The sequence below is a fragment of the Melospiza georgiana genome, chromosome 11 (assembly GCF_028018845.1).
Source record: "Melospiza georgiana isolate bMelGeo1 chromosome 11, bMelGeo1.pri, whole genome shotgun sequence".
NCBI classification, from domain to species: Eukaryota; Metazoa; Chordata; class Aves; order Passeriformes; family Passerellidae; genus Melospiza; species Melospiza georgiana.
The window spans coordinates 11,136,543-11,158,525 of NC_080440.1; the positions used below are offsets into that span (position 1 = coordinate 11,136,543).

Below are 21,983 nucleotides of genomic sequence, written 5' to 3' on the forward strand. Positions count from 1 at the left end.
AGCAGTAAGGAAAAAGGCAGGAGAGAAAGGCTGGGCTGGGAAGTGACAGCACAATATCTGCAGATGGAAGTATGGAAGACAAGCTCTTACAATACTTTGGAAATAAATACATGCAGGACATACAGAACAGGAAAGATTAAATCAATAAAACACACTCTCATCTGTCTAAAGGAGGAGGAAAGGAGAAAGGATGACAGGTTGAAAAAAGTAAAAGATGGATTTAGAAATAAAATTCATTAACAGTGCCTCCCTACCACAGAAAGCATTTGCCTGGTCAGTATGCAATGGGCAGGAGGGCCACATACACATGAAATCTGTGATTTCAGAACTTCCTCTCCCCCTCCCATGGAGAGATTTAAATCAGGTCTTTGTCTAGAAAAGAAGGGAGAGGTTTTCTTAAAATGAAACAAAGGGCATCCTTCTCTCCACTATCCCTTGAGGTAAGGCAGAATGAGCACGATCTTGCTGCATTTTGACACCGAGAGTTACCAAATCCTTTCTATCACTGCGAATTCCCCTTACTTTATTTAATAAATGAAATCTCATCAACTTATCCTTCTTCTATTATCACTGCTGACATCAATCTGATAATATTGGCTTGGCGTGGAATCGTGCTATTATATGTCCTCTTGATATTTAATTTAAGAGAAACGTCTGCAGTGGGGTGAATATGTGAAGCAAGCTTTTTATTACTGGCAGCAGTAAGGACGCTGGGAGTGAATTAGACATTCATCTTAGTCAGGGCCAATCTAGTGGCTCAGAAGAGGTTTTCTTCTTAACCCTCTCCTAACTGTTCAATAGCAGCAGGTAACAGCTGCTTCAGTCAATAACTGCATTCATTTGTCTTGGCAAATTCATTTCTACATGGATATAAACCCCGTGAAGAAGTACAAAGTGTCTGGGAGGTTAAAGTAAGGTACTTTGAGAATTTCTATCATAAGCACAGCACTAGAAGGAGAAGTGCCAGTCTCAATGTCCATCAATTAATCAAGAAGCAACAGTTTCCAAAGACAAACACCCAAACTCACTGCAAAAAGCAATTAAGGCCATATCATCAGGATACAGACCCAGAGACAGAAGGTTTCAAACACAGCACTGTGGCTACTATCAGGTGCTGCTGACAGGTTCCCTTTTTAAAAGAATTATAGACTCTATACTATATATATAGTATTGGAAAGCAAGGGAAAGCTGGAAAAGCTCTATGTATTTGCTGGTCCTTCCACCCAGCTCAAGATCAGACTACCCAAGCAGAGATGCAACTTCAGTTCTTTAGGAATTGGCAGCTCTTTAGCCTAGTGCAAAATCAGTAACTCCACAGTGAGTAACACAGCATCACTTGGCTTTACTGGGAAGAACAGCAATTCCAGATGGAGTTAAGAGCAAGATCTTATTTTTACATTTTACTCTGGGAAACCATTCAAGCTGAACAAAAAACTCAAGACAGAAGCTGATGGTTTCTAAACTCAGACACTTTGATACCTCTGGTCAGATACTGATAAACAAAGACACACAAGGTCTCTCACAAGCCAACTTAAAAGTAGCTGGCTCCAGCACACAGCTGCAAGCAGCAACATAAATGGGCCAGTAATCTGGAATTTCATGTGAGCACAAAATCCAGTGACTGGATTAGCTGCTTTCTGCTGCATTATTTGACTAAGACCAGTGCCTGAACCAACTTGAGCAAACCCCATTAGTCACCACGGTCACTGGAGCAGAGACAGCCCCAGACACCAGCAATGAGATGCATGGGCAGCACTGCCAGTAAATCCTAGGGCACACAGCAGCAGTTTCTGCATGTTGGGAAGGAATCAGACACGTTGTATTGCTGCTTAGTATGTTTATATATCCAGGGTCCATTACACACGTTTCAGACCAAGCTCAGTGCTGCTTTGGTCACATAAATGTGGTGTGCTGCCAGGCTGCACTGTACATATATAAAACCCAATAGGTGGTTAACTGACCTGTAAAACTGCTTCCTCCCTTGGGTAGCAGTTGGCTCTGATGGCTTCTCTAACATGTCAGAAAAAATTACTCCAGACAGATGCAGTACACAGCACATAGCAAGGTTTCATTCTCACTCATTATTGCATCCTTGACATTTACAGCAGAAAATTAAACACAATTGAAGCATTTCATTCACATATAACAAACTCATCAGCACAGAACAAACAGCCAGGCAAGCTAACTTTCAGCACAGGATGCTGCACTATCACAAAGCACTGTGCCCTCACTACAAGCTATGGGATTCCCTGATCCTGCACATCAGCTTGATAACGTGGTTTGAATGGAAGAGGTAAGAGCTGTGTTGCAGCTGTGTGGCAAGGGAAATAAGAGATGGAAGAAGCTTAACAGATTATCCAAATGTCTACTAAAAAATCAGTAATGTTTAAGCTACATAACCTAGCACAGTATAAACAAACTGCATGTCTCATGAGGCTAAACTAATATGATCAGGAAAGAAGTATTTCTGATCAGCCTCAAGTACTCAAAACACTGCTCATCAGGCTTTGCCACTGATTCAGGTAGAATAGAAAGCTTGCAGAAGTGACACACAGTTTAGAGCAAGAGGGGACAGACTAAAAGAAAAGGTGAAGCCTCATGACAATTTTCAGAAGAACAGGGGTGCTACCCCCAAATTTCAGCAGAAGCTGCTGTATTCCTGTCTAAATCCTTCTCACATGCCTTGCCACACTGTCAGCAGCACACTCCTGCACACCTGTGGTTATTTCCCCTCTCTCTTTCTCCTCTTGACAGCTGCATTTTAATAACAGGTCAGCCCACTCTGTTTTTCCATACATTGTTCATGAAGTGACAAATGAATGAATATTTTAAAGTACTGTGTGTTTCTGGGTGACTCTGTGATCCTACAAAATTTGTCACTCAAATACTTCCCAATCTCAATTCCTGTTTTGACAGCTTGTTTGAAACAGCCACCCAGTTCCCCACTGGAGTTCATGCACTCACTGCACCCTTGTTCTTCCCAGGACAGACACCTCCTTTCCTTCCAATCAGAGATAGGCAGAAGCTGTTCTGAAATCTTCTTCTGTGTAAGTAATTAGATTCTATAACTGAGAACAAAAGTTACCACAGAAGTCCAAGTCTCAAGTGTCAGCCACCTGCTGTGTCACTGTACTGCATTCAGTAGAAACAGCCTGCCCCAACCACATTTCATTCACCAAAAATAAAACAAAACAAAAAACCCAAACTCTAGAACATAAATACTGATGTTGAAAGTGACTAAAATCTAGCAGTTTTCTGTAACAACCTCTAATTTTGGAAATCAACAACAACTTCTTCATTTCCATCATGAAATTGATGCAGAGAGATTGTGTGACCCATGCAATGCTGGTTCCAGCTCTCCACCTGACTTACTCCAGTGTGTCACAAACTCCCCTGTCCTCCTACATGGTTTATCCCCACACACAAGTGGTCATTTCCCATTTGATCAATGGGTCATCCTCAAAGACTTTCACTTATACTTCATGGTCTTCTGCCCAGTGCAGTTTCAACCAAATTTAACTGGCCTCCTTAGACCCCATAAGCTGCAGGCACTGGGGTTGTGGTAGTGGGTTGTGGGTCTCTGAGGGAGCAGAAGGGTAGAAATAAGCAAAAAACTGAACTAAAACATATAAAAAAATATTATCCTTATTCTACTGAACCTGCAAATGCAATAACTAATCACCCCTATTAACATTTTGCATGACAGATGGCAAGTGGTTTAGAATAATGAGAGACTTTTGCCCACAAGTGGATAATTCCAATGTACATTTGGATGTAAATTCTTTACTGATCATGATGGTAGAATACTGAGCTATGAGAAACTGCCAGTTTGGAAGATGAAAGGAAAACTACTGCCTCTTCCTTCGCTTGCCAAGAGATACAGAAGTTAACAGAACTGGATCTCCTGCCCACAAAGCCATGGACCATTTTTTCCCAAAGATGCCAAGCTACTAAAAGTTGACTAGCAAAGATGAAGAGCCTAAAGTTAGCAGCAAAACAGTCTCTGGAAGCCAAGCAGGAATGAGTCAGAATCTTGTTGCTGGAAGGAGTTCTCTGAATCAGAAAGGAAGCTGGCTCAGCTCCCACAAGGCAGAAAAGCAATATAGCAAGCAATAACTGAATCTGAAAACACACAGCCCAACAAGTGACCCGAATAGGGATTTTCTTTCTTCAGATAAAAAACATCATCTAAAAACTGTTTAAGATCTCAGGTCAGGAAGGGAAGGCTTGCAGTCTGTAGAAGATATGCAGCACAAGCCTTAAGAATATATGGGTTGTGACAGTGCTATAATGTCTGGGAATTAGTTGGGAAACTGTTGGTCTATTAAATACCTTCCTCAAAAGTCTTCTAAAGAAGGTAACTGAAGAAGTGATATGCTGATTTCATATAACCACAAGACATGAGGGGCAGCAGGTTCAGTAAATGTCTCCTGTGTGAGATGATCTTATAATAATGTCACACTGCAAACGAAATGTTCTTTTTTTAGAAGAAAACCCTGACTACCCATTTGAACAGCAATCACTTTTCCAAAATGCCACTGGGTACTGCACTAGGATCCTACAGTTTACTTCATGCTACACAAAGGGATGGACAAAAATATGAGTCCATTAGTATATTGTGCACTGACAGAGTGGCACATCCTGCTAAAGATACCAAAATAAATGTAGAGAGGAGATTGAAGCTGCCATTGTTAAAGTTCAGGTGGGATCTGAAGCTAAACATTCACCTTATTAAAAAAATTCCCTTGCTTCTGCCCACATTCTCTGAACTTCAAAACCACAGTGCCCCCTTTTACCAAGCTGTGCAATTCTGAACACTGACTCAGCAAAGATCCCCATTAAGCAGCTACTCATCCCTCAGAGAACATCAATAATGGTGCTTTCAAAGCAAGCACATACAAAAAGTCTTACAAGTCAGTTTTTGGGGGGAGGTTGGGATTTTTTTGCTTGTTTGTTTTAAAGTGAATATTTTAACTCAAGAAATCCTCAGAAAAGAGAAAAAAAAACTTTATAAAAAACAATTTGGATACAGTGGTTCTAAGTCTGGAGAACAGCACATGAAGCATCTCAGGTGCCTCCTGATGCTGCTCCAGTGTGCTGCTGGTGGCCCTCACAGTCAGCACAACACTGACCAGCTCTCTCCAGGGAAACAATATTCATCCATCCCTGAACAAGTGCTCCTGCCTTCCAAATGCCAGCTTTTTGGGTCAAATTAGTTTGAATTGCAGTTGGTATGGTAAGTATATGTCCCAGACATGCAACTGCCAGGACTAACAAGAAGAATACAAAAATCACATAAATAAATAATAAATTAAAGTTACTGAAGCCCAATTTGATAGCACAGATGTTTTTTTTCTTCTATAAGGGAGAAATGGACTTTAATCAGTTCAGCATTAAACATCACCAACTTCCTCTGTGCAGATGCATCACCAAGATGCAAGTTGTCCACAGCAGTCCTGCCACAGTCCTTATTTCCTCAGAAGACAAAAATATAAAAGCTCTGACCTATATAACAAACTATTTCCTGAAATTTCCCCAGCTGGGACTTGCCTTTGGTGTCTTCTACCATCCCTCCAAGATTTCAGGAACAGAGTGACTCAACAGCAAGGACACAGAGTGTATAATCCAGAGTCAGGAATACAATTACTGTTCAAAATAGCAACATTGCCCTTGAAATCAGTTGCAACTGAATTAATGACCAGATTGTTAGAGTGCTACCTCAACTTTGCCTCAGGCTGCTAATTAGCAAACAAGTCATTAATTCACTGGTAACAAGTGGTTTCTCAGGCATTATTGCTTCTGACATCTTTAATTCACCACTCTTTATGGAAAGCTTCCCCAGACAACTTTAACCTCAGTCCTTTACAGATCAGCCCCACACCATTACCACCAGCACACTACACCACACACACACTGAAGACAGGCAGAAAAACACAGCAGGAATAGGCTAAGCTGGGTCATTAATTACTATTCTTTACACCTTTCCCACCTCAAGCCAAGGGGAGGGGAAGGCCAAAGGCACAAAAAGTTCTGGATTTCGGTGTGGATCTGCCATAATTTGTAAATACATAAAAAGATACTATGAAACCTGGAGAAATCTTGCTTTCACCATGGTACACATTGGAATATGCAATTCCCAATGTGAGGGCAGAGATCTGCTTTTACTTCCACTGTATCCTCCACAATAAAGAGCTGTGAACTGAAATATTTCATGTCCTCTGATGCACAAAGTATGACTGAGGTTTGTTTTAACAGCTGCACAAATATCCATGCTTTTGAAAACAATTTGGATTTGGCCTGCCAACAAACCCTGATCTAAGGGCTTTATAAAGGCAACATTACTACAGAAAACAAGTGCTTTTCTTGTAAAAATCGATAGCAACAGAAACATCCCTAACAGACTACATGGAGTTTTTGGCACCTCTTCCTTTGCTATTTGAGTCCTTGCTATTCAGATCTTATTTTATAAATGCCCAAGTATCCACCCATGTAGCAGTGAAGAAATGCTCCTGCAGTTTTGAAGAGACGCCAGTTTTTCAGACCTAACAGAACTGCAACCTCAGTTCATTGGACTCATCCCTCATCATGCATGACAGGAATCACAATACTGTGAATATTAGATTCAATGTTACTCATTTTACTAACTGGGCAAAACAAAAATCTTATTTAGAAGCAGCATCTTAGTAATCATCAAGAACTGAACTTCAGAAAGAACATTCAACAGCTTGGATAAAGCACACAATCTAATAAATTCTCAAGATTTAAAATTTGGTTCAAAAAAAGAATAATCTGGCCCAACTGGAAAATTTATGCAAATCCACTGCACATATTCAACTTCTGTTTCCACATACCATATTCCTAAAGCTGTAGGGGAATATATGTTGCTAGGAAATCAATGCACTGGTACAAGCAGTTCGTTAGCAATAGGCCTCCCAGAATTCATAAGGAAAATGTTTACATCCTAAGGTAATGAGTGAAAAGCTGTGTGAAGCAGAACTGAAAGTGACCAGAAACTTTTTCTTCCAGTAAAATGTACACCAGGTAAAATGACACAAAGTCAAAATTCACCCATATACTTTTGCCCTCTTCTGAAATAAATTTGAGGAAACTCATGCATTATAATCTCTTAGAGAATATTTTAATTTCCTACTAAGAGCAACTTCATAAAAGTGAGAAACAGAAAAGCTTTGACTAATAACTGATCTCTTTATTTGAAGATTATGAAACAGACTTAGTGTAGACAGAAGAAGGAACAGCTAGCACAAACCAAGCACCAAGGGAAGAACAGGACTGGATGACAGGATGAAGTCAAATAATTTTGGTGAAGGTATCATCATTGCAGGGCACAAAAGGACTATGCTGAGGTAAGGCTCTGGATAAGCTTTCAGCAATAATCAATTTCTTACTCCTGAAAACTCTTAAATCCCTGTTGGAGAGGTTCTTAATTTCAACACTAAATTAATCATTTATCTAATCTAATGATAGGAGAAATCCCAGAGCAATTTTGTTTGAAAACTATGATGCCTTTACCCTTCTCCTTTGGCTTCACAACTGTCCATATAATAACTGTTTCAGACCTTGTCTCCTGGGCACAGTCCTCTGCTGAAATACCCAAGGCTTCATAGTAGACTTCAAGATTAACAAACTCAATATAAACTCACATAACTACTTTATAAACTTTCCATATCTACATAAAGAAACAAAAATAGGTAGTTTCACTAGGTTCCAGCTAATCTTACCATTCTGAGGGGCCATCAGCCTCATAAAATCTTGTGTAATTCAATAAAACCTTTATTTCCATGAGTACTGAAAGCAAGCCGTACATTCCCTGTTGCCAGCAGACAATCCATCTATAATCTTTCTTCCCCCACTCTCACTGAGTCAGTGTGGTTTTCTACTCCACATTCAGCCAGGAGGATACTTACTGCTTGCTGGTTTCTCTAATGTAATCACTTTAAATACTCATGTCCATTAAGTTTAAAGACCTTAGGACCATTAAATGAAACTCTCACATAGTAGGTCCTACATGGAGTAAATCTCTTTGGCAGTTTCTCCATTGGAAAGCTGCCTTGGATTCACAGCTGATCTCCACCAGGATAAGATTAACTGAGATTCTTTATGCACTCCTTCATAACAGCACAAAGCATATGCAGTCCTCTCAGCACAACATGCAAAGCAACAGAGTCGTCAGCAAGCAGCTTCAGAAACAGTTTTGAAAGCTACAGGGAGATTTCAGAGGGAAACTCAGCTTCAGAACAATTTTATCTTTTAACAGCTTCCTAATCCCCTCACCCAACTCCTGCAGCTTTACCTGTTAGAGTCACACCCCCACCCAGGCCAATTCTTGCATCTAAAAGTAACAACTACAAAAAATAAATAATTTTTTAAGGAGTGATAAGACAACCTTCACAAAAGAAAATAAATCACAAAAAAAAAAACCCTCAAAAAAACCAACAAAACCAAACCCCAAACCAGCATATTGAGGATAAATCTAGAGTGCTGCACTAAGCCATAACCTCTTTACTGATGTTTTTTTCCTTCCCCTTAACAGATTCAGGGACTGTAATAACATTTAATCCTCAGAAGCTAATCTAAATGTAACACTCAAAAGAAGACAAAGACAACGCAACAGAAAGAAAATTTGGCCACTGCCTTTTGGGAGTGCTGCTTTATCCCTGGAGCGAGTGCATTAATACAGCTTGGAATGAAATGCCATTTTATTCTCTGTAGCAGGGAGGGGATTAGCAAGTTGTCTTCTCTAAACCCAGTCTGAGTCATGGCTCTATGAACACTGAGAAAAGGATGTGGAATGAAGGGAAGGGTGGGGAGCACTGGCTTTTTATTTACACGCTGCTTCCTTTGTGGGTGGTTACTGATGTGCATAGTTTGCTAAACAGGGAAAGAAGGCAGGGGAAGTTCTAGGTCCCCTGACTTTAATTCTGTTAGTTAACAAAAGAGAAAAATAACAATGCGCCAATTATAACAACATAGTTGAGACAATATGTCCATGGCAACTGTCCAATTCACCACAGCAGAGAAGCAACAAGAGCAAGTTGCTTAAGGTGCTGAAAGCTGTGCTCAGTGGTATCTTGTTGCTAAGATCTTTTTGCTGGGAGGAAATAAAACAGGTTAGACAGAGCCCAGAAGAAAGGAGAAGGAGACACTCTGATAGGAGGTATGTGGAGATGAGAGCAGGCTGGCTTCAGGTAAAGAGATGAGGAACAAAGTCCATTGCACAAGTCAGGCCATGCAGGCAGCAAGCCTTGAAGTGGAAACCAAGAGCTAATGACTGTGTCAGTGATTTAATATGAAGCTCAGCACTAAGTACTTCACTTCTGTTTTTATACAAAGGGAGACAGGAAGGTTTACTTGCCTACCTCTCAGGCATGCTGTGAAGGGTCACTGGTGGAAAGGTGTACAATATTCCTAAATCCTGCAATGCTTGACAACCACTAAGGAGTGGAAACAGTCCATGGAATGCTTGACCACTTGTGCAGAGCTGTAAGTGTTGATAAAAGAATTACAAAAGTCATTAAATGCCAAGAAAACACTGGAGTTTTGTTTCAGATATTTCTTCTCTTTGCTTTGACACAGATTCTGGAAAACAGAGTACTCACTGTGGAAAGAGCCCCAGCCCTATTTCCCTTTTCCTCCATCAGCTCTGCTGATACACCGTGGCAGAGAACAAATACAGACTGGTCTCACAGGGCACAAGTGCCAGGGGCAGGTCTTCACAGTGTAACAGGGATAACAGAAGCTCAGGAAGAGACACTGTGGTAAAGGATGTGGACTCTCTGCAGTTGGAGAAAGTGCAACTCCTGGCTTCCTTTCCTTAAGGAGATATCATAGCTCAGCACTGGAAAGAGGTAGACCTGTACTTCATTCATACTTTGGCTGAAATTCCACTTCACATAGTTTTGCAGGAGTGTCAGTTTATTCCTGTGAACCAAAGAACTAGATCTGCATAAATCAGTCTAACCTATCTTAGCACCAACTGTGCTAGTACGTCTAATATGAAAGTGCAAAAGAGGATAAGCAAACTACTCATTCCAGTGAAGTCACAGGATCTTGTAGGCTCTTACAATAAACAGGCTGTAGAATGACTTGAATGTAGGATGCCTGACAAGAGAACCTCACAACTCACAGACTTCAAGTCCTACCAGTTGAGCATGGATGCCAGTGTAGGAAGGAACCTTCCCCTGTCCCAGCCTATCATGACCCAGGTGTGAGGCACAAGAACGTTTCAGGAGTGTTTGCACAGTGTGCTGTACACAAAGCAGCAATCTGAAAAGGGTCACTGCATGCTGATGGAAGTGACACACTGCAGGCTGATGGGGGAAAGCTATGATTCTTCCTGCATGTACAACTATCAAAGGGCATTATCAGTCCCAGACCATGAACTCCAAAGCTCAGCTCAGTGCAATCCTGGCTACTGCTGGCAATTTCTATTGTGAAGAACTAGAATGCAAGATATTCAACTTCACCCTCAGCTTCACTCGTGCCACTCATCTTGTCCCTTTTCAAGATACCTCCAGCCACGTTATTTTTTCACACAAAATTCCATCAGGGCAGGTGCCTCTTTTTGCTGCAAAGAAGACAGCCCAAGGAATCTCTCCCTTTATAATGGCTCAAGTTCATAGTGCCATCAAATTCAAGAGCACTGTACAATAAGGCCAGAAGCCAGGGACTGTTAGATGATAAAGGCTCAAAGAAAAGGGGAAGACACCCTTAAGAGACCACAAGCACACTCTCTGAATCTTGAAAGAAAGAATTCATTAGCATTTGTGTTGGTCTCTGCCACTAACCTTTGCAAGAAATGGTTGCATTCCTGAATTTCCTACATTACCAGTCTTTGTTTCCACAAGAAACAGAACAGATCAAAGGAAACTGAAACATCAGGAACCAACCTTCAGACTACTTATAAAAAAATAAGGTAGTTACAGGCTATACTAGTAAGTGAAGAACACAATCCCAGGTCCCAATTACTTCCTTTACCAAGTCACAAGGATAAATCACCACTACACAAGTTCACAACAACTGATCACACATTTGCAGAAGCAAATCCAAGAAAATATTCCATTGATCAAAGATTATAAGAAAGTTATGTCCTATGAATTTTTTAAATTTTATTTTAAAAGAGAATTTAAAATTCTGCTATGGAAAACAGGATGGAAATGCAAATGATGTGTTAGCTGCCTTGTTTTGGCTTCTTTAGCAACTTATTGCTTGACTGTCCAAACAAAAATGTGAAATTACAACAGGTTATGTGACACTTTGGCAGTTAAACATAATTTTAAATAAAGACAGCACAATATACTGCACACCCCACTAATATATTCATCACTACTATATTATCTATTTATGCAATTAAGTATTGTAGACTCTGGATTGGACCCAACCGGACTACATATGCTGCTACTCCAGTTTATTGCATGTTGGCCAACTGTTTACCCAACTGAGATTCGAGTGCTGCTCTTGACAGCGTAATTGCTTTAGCCTCATTAATATTTAAGAATTATAGAAAATATTTTTTCTTGGGCAGCTGTTAGTGCATGTGGAACAATAAGTTATATAACACTACTGACAAATACAAATATAATTTAAACACTATATATGCTCACAGTAAAAAGGCAACATTAAAGGTCCACTTATTGTACTAAGGCAAATAAAAAAGACCAGAAAAATCATTGCACCCATTCTAAGAAAACATTCATGAAAATTACAACTCTAATTTGAAACTAACAGGGATGAGATTTAGACTGTTTATCTTGTTTTCCCCTGGACAATGAAAACTTTAGAAGTGGTGCCATTCTTCCTACCCCCATGCACCAGCCCAGTGCTACAGTGTGTGGGTTAAGTACAATGGGTCAAAGTTGGAACAGATTAAACATGTTCCATTGCTATTTTGAAAACCCTAGTAAATATTCCTATTTATTATTAATTTTTTAAGTCCCTCTCTTCTCCCTCATGCTTCCTTGCAAGATCTATCAACTTTATACTAAACCCTGCAAGCTTAGCACAGAAAGAGAAGATGTCAGCTTGCACCTCCTCAGCCCCCTCAGTACCTGACAGGAGGCAACTTCACACTGTGTTTACAGGAACATCCAGAAGCCACACACAAAATGTTATGAAATGCAACTGGAAACTGCTGAAAAGAACAAAAATGGTTCCTCACTTTATCCGCTCCTCTGCCTTGGCGGCTGCCTCCTGATACTGCTCAGATGTCATCTTGTAGATCTCTGCATTCTGAAACAAAGAATAGAATGCTCAGCTCTAAAAATTAAAGGCATATCAGATCTTATCTTGTCACAAAGTCATCTTCTATAATTAATAACAATTTCCAACAACAAACAGAATATTCAGTTCAAAGAATGCCAGAAATACTTACGAGTCGATTTTATTTTCAACAAAATGTATCAAGGCCATAACACATCCCTCATTCCAAGGCTCACTTTTGTCAAAGGAAAAAGGGGGAAAAGGTCACTATCAACCAACCATGAGCTTTGGTTATTCCATGCAACCACTAAAACAAGGTGTTTCTAGCACAGAGCTATTTTGAGTTTGGTCATGTTTTGTTCTCTACTTTCATTAGTTGCTGTGAAGGATCTTGTAAGTCACTGACATGCAAGTATCAAAACGGGCTGCTATCACTGGAAAACCCATTCTACATTTCAGTGCTTCTACTTATGTTACTTATTCTTTAAAAGAAAATTATGCAGCCTGTTTCCCTTCTAACAACATAGGGAGGTGTATCAGGTCTCAGCTAAGGCACTGCCAAACACAGGCTTGAGTGTCTTGCTGCAGGGCTTAAGAGGTTTGCAGCATTAAATTCTCCTGAACTTGCACAGAAAGAGTTTTAGCTCACAACTGCTCAGTCACTGAATGTGGAGGATGAATTCCTCCTCTGGGCTGCACTGAGGAGCCTCCCAGGCACAATCAGCAGGAGGGAAGGGCTGCACTCCCCCAGTGAGTGCACTACAGGTCTGTGTCACTAAGCTGCTGATAAAGCTGCTTTAGGCAAAGCCTCTGGACTCCACTGGCAACTGCCTGGCACAAAGCTCATCTGCAAGGCTCTTACTCTGAAAAGGCACAAGCAGAAAATATGCAATAATCAATCAAAAAAAGTGACAAAATGGTATTGAAAGCGAGGACAGCTATTCATTTAGGGCCGGTTCGAGCTGCTATCTCGTCTCTCCCCAAATTTGGTCATTTTATATAGAATACTATTCTTGCCCTTCTTCATTTATTTTCCCATAAATGCAGCTGGTCCTGCACATGATGAGCCAACATACGCTGTTCAATGGTTGGAAAAAGGAAAGGACAGATATAACTCAAGTTCTATTAGTGGTTCTGCCACTTGTGCAATCTTGGGCAAGTCACCATTTTCCATCTGCAAGTGAGGGATAACAGCTGCCTGTATCTCTGAAGTTGTGTGAAGCTCAGCTAATTGAAAGGTTTATAAAGGTTTTCAGAACCTGGGCTTCAAGATGCTATATTTAAGCGCTTTATCTTTAGTGCCTGAATTTATGTTACATACCAAAAGAAACACAGAACAGATTTTGCTTTTCAAATTTTGACCTAGGAGACAGATTTAAACTGAGGAATCATGAAGGACTAACCACTTCAAAATGCATTTTACCAACAAATTATCATTAATGTTTTTGTTTACTTACTTATTACAGAGTGGTCAAACTTCAATGCTATTAAATCCATTTTTCTCCTTCCTATATTGAAAAGTTCAGCTTTTAATGGTGCCTTTTTCTCTGGCCTGTAAACAGACCTCATGACTTACAGCTCCCTGCTGTTACTTATTCACACATGAAACCACAAGACCTGTGCTTCATTAATTAAATTTGCCATTAAAAATTAAATAATGTGAATAAGTAGATGTAAGCGTTATCTCCATTGGGCTTCAAAGGTCTCACCATTTCTCCAATTACTACCCGAGCAATTTTCATATTTCATACTGTCTGATTTCTCAAAGGGACTGGATCTGAGAGATCAGAATGAGAGAAAGTGGGAAAAAGAGAAAGCAAGGTAGCAAATTTAAACATTTTTCAGGCAATAGGAAGTAGTCCCATCAGACACTATTAGCCTGCAGCACTCTGCAGTGAAACAGCAGCAGGAGAGGAAAACAGGAACAAATCTGTTGTACGTGAGCCCCAGCATGAGGTCGAGTTTAACCCACCTGAAGGAAGTGACAATAGCCAACAGAATCATTTGCTGGATGTGCTGTTGATTAAAGTGGTTGTGGCACAACCTTACCTACTTTATTAAAGTTCAACTGCCCAGCACTTGGGTCAGGCTCATCTTCAACAACATCAGCGACAGACACGGACAAAAATAGCTGGGAAAGGAACCCAGGCTTTAGTTCTGAATTCTGAAGGTGCTAAAAGCAGGCAAGTGAGAGCCTGAACAGAGGCAAGGATCTCAGTGAGGGGAAGGAGGAAAAGTTTGGTCCCAAAGCAACCACCAGGCACCATGCAAAGATTGAGGAGGGGCACAGAACACCTTCAACATGCAGATAAAGCTGCTGAGTTTTAAAAATGAAAAGGAAACATCCTTCCCTATCATCCAACTGGGCCTCTTGCTTTTGGTCGAGACCTCTCCCCTCCAAAAACCCTAAAACCCAATAAAACAATATTTCTAATGCTATGAGTCAGTACCTTCAAACACTTCCCCAAGTAATAAAAACAGGGGGCTGCAATTTAAATCTGAGTTTGTTCAACAAGGAGATTTTAAAAATACATTTTCCTTGGCCTTTAGACCCTTTCCAACCTTGGGAAAGCCACATTCCCTTTTGTCCTAAGCATTAAATGAGAAACAAATGGGCTAAATGGGCATGAGAAGGGCCTTTCAGCATGGGCACAGACACAGCAGGTTCTGTGATCTGGGGCTTCTACTAATAGAGAATAATTTTCCAAGCATTCTCATCTATACTACTTCAAACAGAAGATCTGCTTCATTTTCAGCAGTTTACCCACTACACTATGGCAGGAGAGAATGTTCCAGTGGCCTAGAACTTTGGAGGGCTTTATAATATAGCTGCAAACGAGGAGCTAAGCCAGGAACCACCTGAGCACTTCCTCCAGCTTCAGCAGGGTCGTCTCCACACAAGGGCTATTCAGCAGGATCAAGGTGTGGTATTTGCACTTGAAACAAAGTCTGAGCTGCCTGTAGTCTTAGTGAAGTCCTTTATCTTCATAAAACGATATTCAGTGGTACAGTAAAAGAGAGAACATTCCACACGAAATTACAAGACATGAACGCTGCTTTTAATTTACTTTCACATTATTTGATGCTTGAGATAAAATGGCAGCTCACAAAGAAAAAGTTGAACATGAGACCTCAACTATTATTAAATAAAGCTCCTGGCAGTCTTAGTTGCAGAAATAAGTTTAAAAACATGACCAAAGGACACCATAAGGGCTCAAATAACAAAAGACACAGAAAGAATGAATGAACCACCTAAAATGTTTCACTTCTCTCAATAAAGCTGAGCCTTAGGGGAGTCAACTTCAGAACATCAGAGCTTTGTCATATGGGGAGAGAGCTCTCCAGAGAAGACAAACAAACTAAGCAAAGAAATGTTAGTTTCAAAGATTTTTCCCTGCTATTAAATGATGGTTCGTAGCAAATAATAAAAACACCAAGAAGTTGTAAAAATACATAACCAGAGCCTAAAGTGCAACAGAACCACTTTCCTTTACTCTGCTCTTTTTCTACAACAGATTTGCTGCTATACCCTTGCTCTCCACTCATCAAAACACCCTTGTGCTAAAAATTCCCTTCCAAAGGGAATCAATTTTAAAACTTAGAGCTAAATTTGGAGTAATTTTAATTCAGCATTCCTCCCTGGCTGCAAACATGCAGAGAAACTCCAACACTCACTACTACACCTCACTACACTGCCCAGGCCCTTTGCAGAACATATAGCAAAGAAAGTAAGAAGACATAATAACAGAAGACTGAGTTCTCAGGGTTATTTCTGGAGGGAAAGTAATTGAAACATAAAGAGAAAACCCTGCCAGCTCATTCTCACACTGACATTAAACCATATTCCTTACAACTTCAGTGAAACATGTGCTACTTGCAGTAACATGTAAAACAGAAAACTGATCAAAACAAGCAAGAGGAAATCAAAATTAACCAGATTTCACGTGAAATTATTTGTGAGCATCAAGCAGCAGCATTAAAAACCTGACACTGAGACAAAGATTTCTCCATCCGTTTCAGTTCAGGTCAATAGATTAGAAGGTGTCTTGATTTAAAACCAACAAACCCAACCACCATCACCACAGATATCCTGAGATATTCTGACACCTCAGAGTATAGAAGCTTGTCAGTGGTCACAGTGTTTAGAGATACAAAGAGGATTAACAGCTGTTGAAATGCTGCCAGCCTAGATGAATGCCAGTGATAGCTGTGATGAAAGGGAGCAGGGCAGTGGAGGCCCTGACAAATGCTGCAGACGACAGCCGGAGATTGGATGGTGCAATCTGCCTCGCACCTGACAGACGTGCTGCTTCCATCCCTTCTCCTGACATCCACGCTCACCAGCCTGCACCAAAATGCCCTTTGCAAGCCCCTCTCAAACCCAAAAGAGCACAAGAGGCAGTGCTGTGAGTGGGGCATTACACGGTGTGCGCCACAAGGGCACCGCAAATTTCTGAGAGAAACAGGTAAGGAAAGCAAAGATTACTTCTTGCATATCAAATGTCAGCTGGAAGACATTCAAATTCCTGCTTCCAGCTGCTTCTGAAGCCAGAAATAAGACCTCACACCATCCTGAGGAGCAGTACAACTGTGGCCTGCCTGCATGCTCTTGGGGACAGGCAGCACACACGTGCCCTGGATGCAGCTGCTGCCATGGAAGCTGCAGAGAAACACGGGCCAGTGCCAGCTTGGGGAGCCAGCTCTGCTGCCAGCAGTGCCTCAGGGCAGCAAAGGTGCACCCAGGGTGCCCACACCTCAGCAGGTCACTGCTTCACACGCGCTGCACATCAGGCTGTTCATTCTCACCACTCAGAAGTCTCACGCAAACGGCTCCTAACAGATTTGAAAAATTACCCCATGTACCTGCATCCCTCCCTCAGGTACAGAGGCAGATGAGGCAAACCAATCTGTTCACTGGATGACCCTGTGGATGTGTTAAAATCAACTCACACAATCAATCACTGCTATCAGCTTTGGTCCAAAACAGGGAGTTTGGGAATTTCAGAATATGCTGCAAGAAACAATCTCTTCACCTCCTGAGCTCACTCCTCTGGAGTTTCTGCTGGTATGAGCAAGCAGTTAGATCATTCACATTTCCTCCTTCCCATCAAATGCACATAAAAATAAAAGCCAATTAACAAGGAAGAGAAACATGCCTATAGAGCATATCACTAGAGCATAGAAGTTAAGGGTTAAACTGCTTTTTTGAAAATTCATATGCTTTTTTTCTTAAAAGGTAACAGAGAAAAGATGCAAGGAACTACAAACAGCTTGCTGATATGAAAAAAAAGAGACTTTTTTCAGCCAAAGCCAACTTCTAAACACAGCTCTGTTGTTTGCTGTTCATGTGTGGGTTCATCCATTCCTCCCGCTGAGACCAATAATGAAATGAGAGCATTGAATTTGTTCCATTCTATTCTTTCCTTCGGCAATAAGCTGTGAGATCATAAATTTTGGATTAAGATTCAGAGAAAGCATAAAGAGAGTAGTGTCCACAGTAAGAACACAGACAAGTTAAACTAGTCAGGAGCAGAAGTACATTCCTCTTTGAACAGATCCTCTCATGTCTGCAATATTATCCCGAGTTGAAAGCAAAATATTAATTCTGTAGCATATCTAGAAAACTTCTCACAGATAAAATCCCACAGAACACTTTGTATCTCCACAAAGCTTGAGGGAGGCAGAGCTGGGGAGAAGGAACATGGCTGGGTTTACCTTGTGGATAACACAGGATAACTAGGTACAAAAAGGTTAAGCTACAGTCCCTAAAGCACATGGTGACTTAAATAAAAATATGCATCCCAGAACTTCCCAGAACCAGGGTCCCACACCGAGATACTCCATCCGAGTGAAAATGGGTTTACAAACCCAGGCTGTGATCCCATACCAGAGTCAGGCTGTCTATGAAGGTACCCTGGGAAGAGTCTAATTAAAAACAGGTACCCCACAGCAAAATGGTTTTAGGGACTTCCAAAAGCTTCAAGTGCCTCACTGGAAGCAGGCAGAAAAGCCTTATGTTATCTTCAAGTCAGAGAAGAAATTATTACTACAGAAGCAATTAAAAGGGGAAGAAGGAGAAAAGAGAAAAACATTGTGTTTATACGAGGTTGCTTTAAAGCACACTCTTCTGAAAGACTACAAACAAAGCACTGCCAATTCTTTAAACAAACTCTGGAAAGTAAAAGGGGCTTCAAAGAGAAAGGCCATAAAATTCCAGCAGGTAACTCAGGCTTTCTAGAAAGGACAGCAACAGCATTGTGAAAGGCCCAGATTAATGCCAGTACTGCTGCAGGGGAGTATCACCCTGCTCTCCTCCCAGCTGGAAGTTTAGCTAAGGTGAGGAATTCACAGTAAATGCCCAAATCAATTACACCTGACAAGTGCAGGTAAACAGGCTTCCCAGGCATCGATTAAACATCAAGAGTTTTCAGCATCTGCTTCAGAGGAGTCCTGCACGTGCCTGACCTGCAGGGATAACGTGGTGCCCACGGCACGGAGGGCACAGCACCCCTGGCAAACCCCGGCACCTGTGCTGGGCAGCTCCACCACACCAGCAGGATGAGCTCCGAGATCACAGGATGCTGCCTCAAACAACTGAGCATTGTCCATGAGAGAGTGACAGGAATGCAGAGAAATCGATGCCAAGGGAAACAGAAAAAAGAAAGAAATTGCCAGAATATCAAGAGTGCTAAGAAATACAGGCGGAAGTTTCACTCAAAGGCTGACCAGCACTTTCAAGGGGGAATAAAGAGGGGAAAAAAAACTCCATCAAACAAAACTGGCAGCCATCAAATACTTGTCATACAATAAAAAAGATACGAAGCACATTCCCCTGTCAGGCCTGTCACAGGAGCTTATTTTGGGAAGGAAGAAAGGAAGGAAGGAACATTTTAGCTAAGATTTAATGCCATCATGCCAAAGCTGGTATTTGACAGAGCCTCCAACAAAACTCCCACCACCTCGGACAGTCATGCTGCAGCTATAACTTCCATCTCTCTGCTGAGAATATCCCAAAGTCCCATTTATAAACTGCAGCAGCTGGCCCAGTTAACAGTTCCTGTCCCAGCTGAAAAAAAATAGCTGAGTTAAATTCATGACCCCATCCTTTTACACAACAGGTAGCTAAGGAATGCAGTACACTGGGTTCCCAGAGAAAGGCAGAATAGAGGAACACAAGGAAAGAGGATGCACAAGAGAACTGGAGAATACTGAAGAAAATGCATCACATCCATACACTTGCATGGGTAAAGGAACTGCAGGGAAGAGAGTCGCTATAAGAAACAAACAAAAAAACGCTGAAAAACAGAAGTAAGCCAAAGCCTGGAAGTTCCACCCCCTCCCGGGGTTTTTCCTCTACTCCCAACTACAAATTATTCTCCACGTGCAGTTCCCAGTAAATCAAGCTTTGCTAAATAACCCCGACATGTGCGGGGCTGAGAACCAGCCAACAAGCAATGATGAGATGTCCCTGGAATGATTAAGGGAAAGGCAGACATCTCTCAGGTTACAAGGAAGCCTGTTGTACTCTCCCCTTGGTGCATATGCAATGCTGCAAGCGCTGTTCTGAAACCTCTGATATTCAAAGGCTCATTTGGTTGACAAGGAGCCTGTGGATTCGTGGACAGATTGTCACACAAACTGTCAGGTTTTTAGAGAGACTATCAGACCTCTCTTTGCCTACGTTATGGAGCACATCAAAGACACAGAAGATGAACCAGACACAGACTGCACAGATCTGACAGAATGGTGGGTGTACATATTCAGAATACTGTACTGCTGGGGGGTGGGGGGGAGAGGCTTAATGTGAATAATCAGGGGCTGAAAGTTCCAGAAATGTGACAGTTTTTGGCAGCAATTCCCATCTTTGCATTTATTTATCGAAGGGAGAAAATCTGCCATACTAGAGGCAAACTTGAGAGAGGAAGAAAAATTGTATCAGCAGCAATTTATTTTGCCACTGTACTTTTTCTTTATTACTATTACTCCCAGAGCATTTTCTGAAGATATTTGTATTTTCAGTCAAGGTTCTCTCACTGTGCTTGCAGGCTCTCTTCCCATTTTATCCTGTAGGAGAGGCTGGTTTAATGATTACAGCCAAAAAGACTGCTAGGACTTCACAGGTCACTGTACACGGTTAATGACACAGACAAATCCACACTTTCAGAAGTGCCTGCTGGCTCACGGCTCTGTCTGGAGATGCTCAGGAGCTCATTATTCAAAACTTCAAGCTCAACTTATGGGTAATCAGCACATCTGAAGAAATACACTAATACCCAGATAACCAAAAAGTGAAGAGAAAAAAGCTATTATAGAAAATACTAACCTAAAGCATTAAGGTCTCACTTTTAAAATGGGGACAATGTTCACTTATCTTCCAGTGAGCTAGAAACCTCAGTTAATGAATACCTGGAAAAAGTCCCCAGCTCCACAGTTCAAAAATAGTATTACAAAGGATGACTTTATGTCATTCTCCCTTATTAGTGATAGTTGGACAAACATTATAAAGCAACAATGTGTTTTACAGGTGGCAAAAAAGCTATTAAACTATTTCTACAAATAAATATTGATTACTATTTAGAAATAAAAATAAAATATAAAACAAAACATTGATAACAAGAAAAAGAAAATGGATTAACACAGAGTCCTTTGGCCTGCCTTTACAATATCACTGTCACATAACCTCCAGTTTGCCCTGCGAGGCATCAGTGATTCCAGAGAAAGGAATACTAGTATCTTTTTATATATATATTACCATTCAAAAGATTGAAATTCAGCACACAGGAAACAGAAAATAAATGAGATGTTTATCCTAAGATAAAAATAAAACACAAGGAGGACAAAGGATAAAGGATGGCAGAAGGGATAAGAAAGGAATCAGAAAATATTTGTAAGCAATTTCCATCTTTTGACAGTCTCATTCTCTCTGCTTTTAGCAATCTTCTCTTTCACCTGTTTTTCAGTGCAGCTGTTTTGCCTCCTCTAAAGGGGCATTGAAGAGACACCTGTGCAGCTGGCAAAGAGGGAAGGCTCCAAAGAGGAGCCCAGAAGGACCACAGAGCTCCAACCAATGGAGAGAGGCACTTTCACAGCAGGGCTATTAAGCTGTAAACATTAGCATGAAAATCCAACACCCACAGAGAGCAGGAGCAGCCACACAACTCCTTCATTCCCATCTCTGGCAGGGACCACTCTGGACACAGCCCTGGGGCAGGATGTCACCCCTGGCCTCACACAGCTTTTGGGCACCACCAGCTCAGTTATGGAACTTTCATTACAGAATCCAGGCACAGGAAAGGCAACAAGGCAGGTCTCACTTTTAGCCTATTAAACAATAATAGGAATAGTTACTTATTAACATTAAACCTGAAAAATCTCACAATGTCTTGCTGCCAAGGCTTCTCAGGAACATAAATGGAAGAATGTCACATGCACAGTGTACCACACATTCATAGGTGCAAGCTAATCTACTCAGAATTTAATCTCTAAACACAGTCTGACAGTAAGGATTATTGCATACAAGCAACAACAGACCTTGAACTTGGCATTAAATGAAAAGGAAATATAGGTAGGCTTAAAGTTCCAGAAGAAACATTTTGGTATAAGCATCCTAATTATCAGGGGCTTGTCGCTGTAGCTGATAAACTTTGTAAGAAAAAGAGGCTGGGGAAACAGTGATTTTTATAACTGGGTATTTTTTTCAGGCTCATGAAAAAAAACATATCAGTATTTCACCTGTATCTGGACAAGACCAAGTAAAAAATTCAAGA

At 41.1% G+C, this 21,983-nt stretch overlaps 1 protein-coding gene across 2 annotated transcripts in view; it reads right to left on the reverse strand.

Moving 5' to 3' along the window:
* Positions 1-21,983, reverse strand: part of CHCHD6 (coiled-coil-helix-coiled-coil-helix domain containing 6) — a 108,573-nt gene that overhangs the window by 39,354 nt on the left and 47,236 nt on the right. For both annotated transcript variants that reach the window (XM_058031997.1, XM_058031996.1), the window contains one exon: positions 12,176-12,246. In XM_058031997.1, the coding sequence (XP_057887980.1) occupies positions 12,176-12,246 (71 nt within the window). The remainder of the gene's footprint in view (positions 1-12,175; positions 12,247-21,983) is intronic.